The sequence below is a fragment of the Aplysia californica genome, unplaced genomic scaffold (assembly GCF_000002075.1).
Source record: "Aplysia californica isolate F4 #8 unplaced genomic scaffold, AplCal3.0 scaffold00252, whole genome shotgun sequence".
Lineage (NCBI taxonomy): Eukaryota > Metazoa > Mollusca > Gastropoda > Aplysiida > Aplysiidae > Aplysia > Aplysia californica.
This window is the reverse complement of record NW_004797522.1, coordinates 726,196-728,954: the sequence shown is the minus strand read 5'-3', so window position 1 is coordinate 728,954 and position 2,759 is coordinate 726,196. Positions and strand designations below refer to the sequence as shown.

Below are 2,759 nucleotides of genomic sequence, written 5' to 3'. Positions count from 1 at the left end.
CCCCCCTCCCCCAAAAAACAACAACAGCAAAAAAAACAAACAAAAAAATCCCCGTATTCAAGTACTATCCAGGTCTTTCTCTTTCACTCATTTGTTCCTACGGCTTCATCAGCTGATTTAAATGTTCACTGTATTCTTTTCCTCCTCAATGGTTTATTTATTACCTACTACTAGAATTTCTCTGAAAAACTGGCGCCTGTGATGTATCGGTTACGTGCTTCGCTGAAGACGCGAGTCAATTCCCGTGTAGGGATAAATGTTATCGAGTATCTCCTTTAATTTTCTGATGGACGTTACCAGTATATCCTTCGAAGGCCGGCTGGTTGTCCATTTTGGCATGCGGCGTCAAAGTAACCCGTCTCCCAAATTAGTGTCGATGGAAGTGTAAAATTTCAACAATTTGCTTATAAATTATCTCTCTGTATTGTCTTACCTTTACCCTGCAATGTCTTCCACCAGGGTGAGAATGGCTGGTTCAGAATCGTCACCAGTAAATACAAGGAAGGTAAAGGCGGCGAATACAACCTGGATATAGAAGCAGGCTGCTACTACGGAGATGTCATTGTTTAGCAAGGACTCGCGTGTTTACGTCAGCACTCGATGTGGTTGGCTGCGGAGGACTGGGCACTGGGGAAGAACGATTGTATTTAAAACAACAGGACCAAAAAAATTCGTTCAAGGAGCAGCGACTGTTCAAAGCGAATACCTCGTCTTTGTGGTATTTGTCATGGTCTCGGTACTCAAAGTATTTAATGTCTTTTTGCAGTTTACAGAGAAAGATAGGCTCAATAAATCCCCCTCGGTATTTTCAGTCTTAGGACTTTGATGGTAACATTTTGAAACAAATTCTCCTTACTTGAAGCACCGGTTACCTGCACTTTGCTGTAGTTGGGAGCTACTTAACTTTTGAATGAGATCTTTTCTTTACTATCTTTTGGCGAGTGTTTAATATGAGTTCGAGGTTTGCTTTCAGTCATAATTCAGACATACAGTCTGGAATGAAAATTTGTGCCTGTTGGGGAAAGTTTTTATTCTTGCGTGTGGTTTAATCTCTATTCTGCTTTTCGTCTCACACTGGCCACCCTGTCAAACAAGTCAGCCTTCATCCCTGTCTGTGAGTGGTTGATTCCTATCAAACTGTTCAATATGTAAGTAAGCACAATGAGGTGCTTCTCTTATTTCACCTTGAAGAACGTAACAAAATCTTCACCATCTGAATATTTTTTTTTAGATTGTAAACAGTTCTTCAACACATGTACAGCTACTGTGTACTGAGTACCGGTATAGGAAAAGGGCTGGCAAGTGTATATTTTTAGTTAAAATTTTATGGTTGGACCCCCCCCCCCTTCCCCACCAACAAATAAATGAATAATAAGTAAATAAATAAACAAACAAACAAACAAACAAATAAATAAATAAATAAATAAAGCTCAATTTCAGGGTGAATTGGCTTGGCTCTGGTTCTTGAAAAATCGAGAGTCTTGTCTAGCTAGCTGTGTTCGCTACTGTTAGCGATTACACTAAGTTAAACTGTAACAAAGGGATATAGATCTAATAATATACTAGTCGCTGTTTCCCGCTCGGTGTTCCCAGGGAACAGTGACGTCAGAAGTCATTCCTCAAGGAACTGCCGGTTGATTAGTGTGGTTTCCTCTTTCTGCCTTTTCTTCCTATTTTTTTCTCTCTTTTTTTCTTTGGTTTCTTCTTACTATTATTCGCATTCTGCAGCTGAGTTTCGATTTATGATGCTGTACTGCTTTAAAACTATTCGATAACGCTCAATATTATATTAAACATAAACTGTATTTTTACCTGTTAGCTCCTTTGATTCCTATACAGTACTGCAAGACCTGCTTTATAAATTTACCAAAAAGCCTGCCATACAGCTCCGGGCAAAACAGCAAAGAGATTAATTGACTTAATCGCTTTACTGATAGTCCTGCTTTAAGTATTAGTATTAGCTTTCGTATTCATATGAGTATTCGTATTCGTATCGTATTCCTATTAGTATTTGGTTTAGTACTAGTATTAATAAGAGTCTTACGGCACTTGTAACACAATGAGGTCATATATAACTGCCGAAGATTAGAGGTGTTACAATCTAATAACAAACAAAAAAGAAGAAGGAAAGAAAAGGACGACAGACAATTGATAGGAAAGAAAGAGCAACGTACACCAGAGTACCCACCAACCACCCACTACCTGCTTTGTAATCTTGCCAAATGACTTGTACTCTTCAGGGCAAAGTAGTGAAAAAGGCTGATTTATCAGTTTGACTGTCAAACCTTTTCTTTCTTCACCATCATGAACTACCATGTCTGAAACTGATAAAATAGCGGTGGTTATGGTTCACTAATAATTTCTTCGCTCAGATGCATGAGGAAAAAAACTATCTAAAATAGAATAAAACATGGTACCCTGGGCATTTCTCCATTAATCATCCGCTGAGGTTTAGGAGCAAACTAATATGTCACTCTGGGTCTATCCGTTCCTCGTTTGCCTTCTTTTCTTCCAGGAAGGGCAATGTATTCAACTTAGTTCAAGGCATTGCTCGATTCTAGTGCCCCAGAAACTGTATTTGTCTCTTTTTAATTGTTTTTCTTTTTGGGTGCCCCGCGTATTATTCTTTCAGTAGGCCTACTTCCTCATTTGATTTGATTTCCTTTCCTTCCACGGAATTCAAAGAAGTCTCCTCAAAAAACAAAAAACAAACTACAACAAAATTTATTGTAAAAAAACCAACTCCCCCCCCCCCCCCC

The 2,759-nt window shown here is 38.8% G+C and overlaps 1 protein-coding gene across 1 annotated transcript in view; it reads left to right on the top strand.

Annotated features, from left to right (window-relative positions):
* The window catches only part of LOC106012055 (cathepsin Z-like), a 17,992-nt gene extending 15,890 nt beyond the window's left edge, over positions 1 to 2,102 (top strand). Inside the window, exon 6 of the mRNA XM_035970315.1 lies at positions 460 to 2,102. Within this exon, the coding sequence (XP_035826208.1) occupies positions 460 to 570 (111 nt within the window). The 3' untranslated portion in view covers positions 571 to 2,102. The remainder of the gene's footprint in view (positions 1 to 459) is intronic.
* Positions 2,103 to 2,759: the final 657 nt, after the last annotated feature.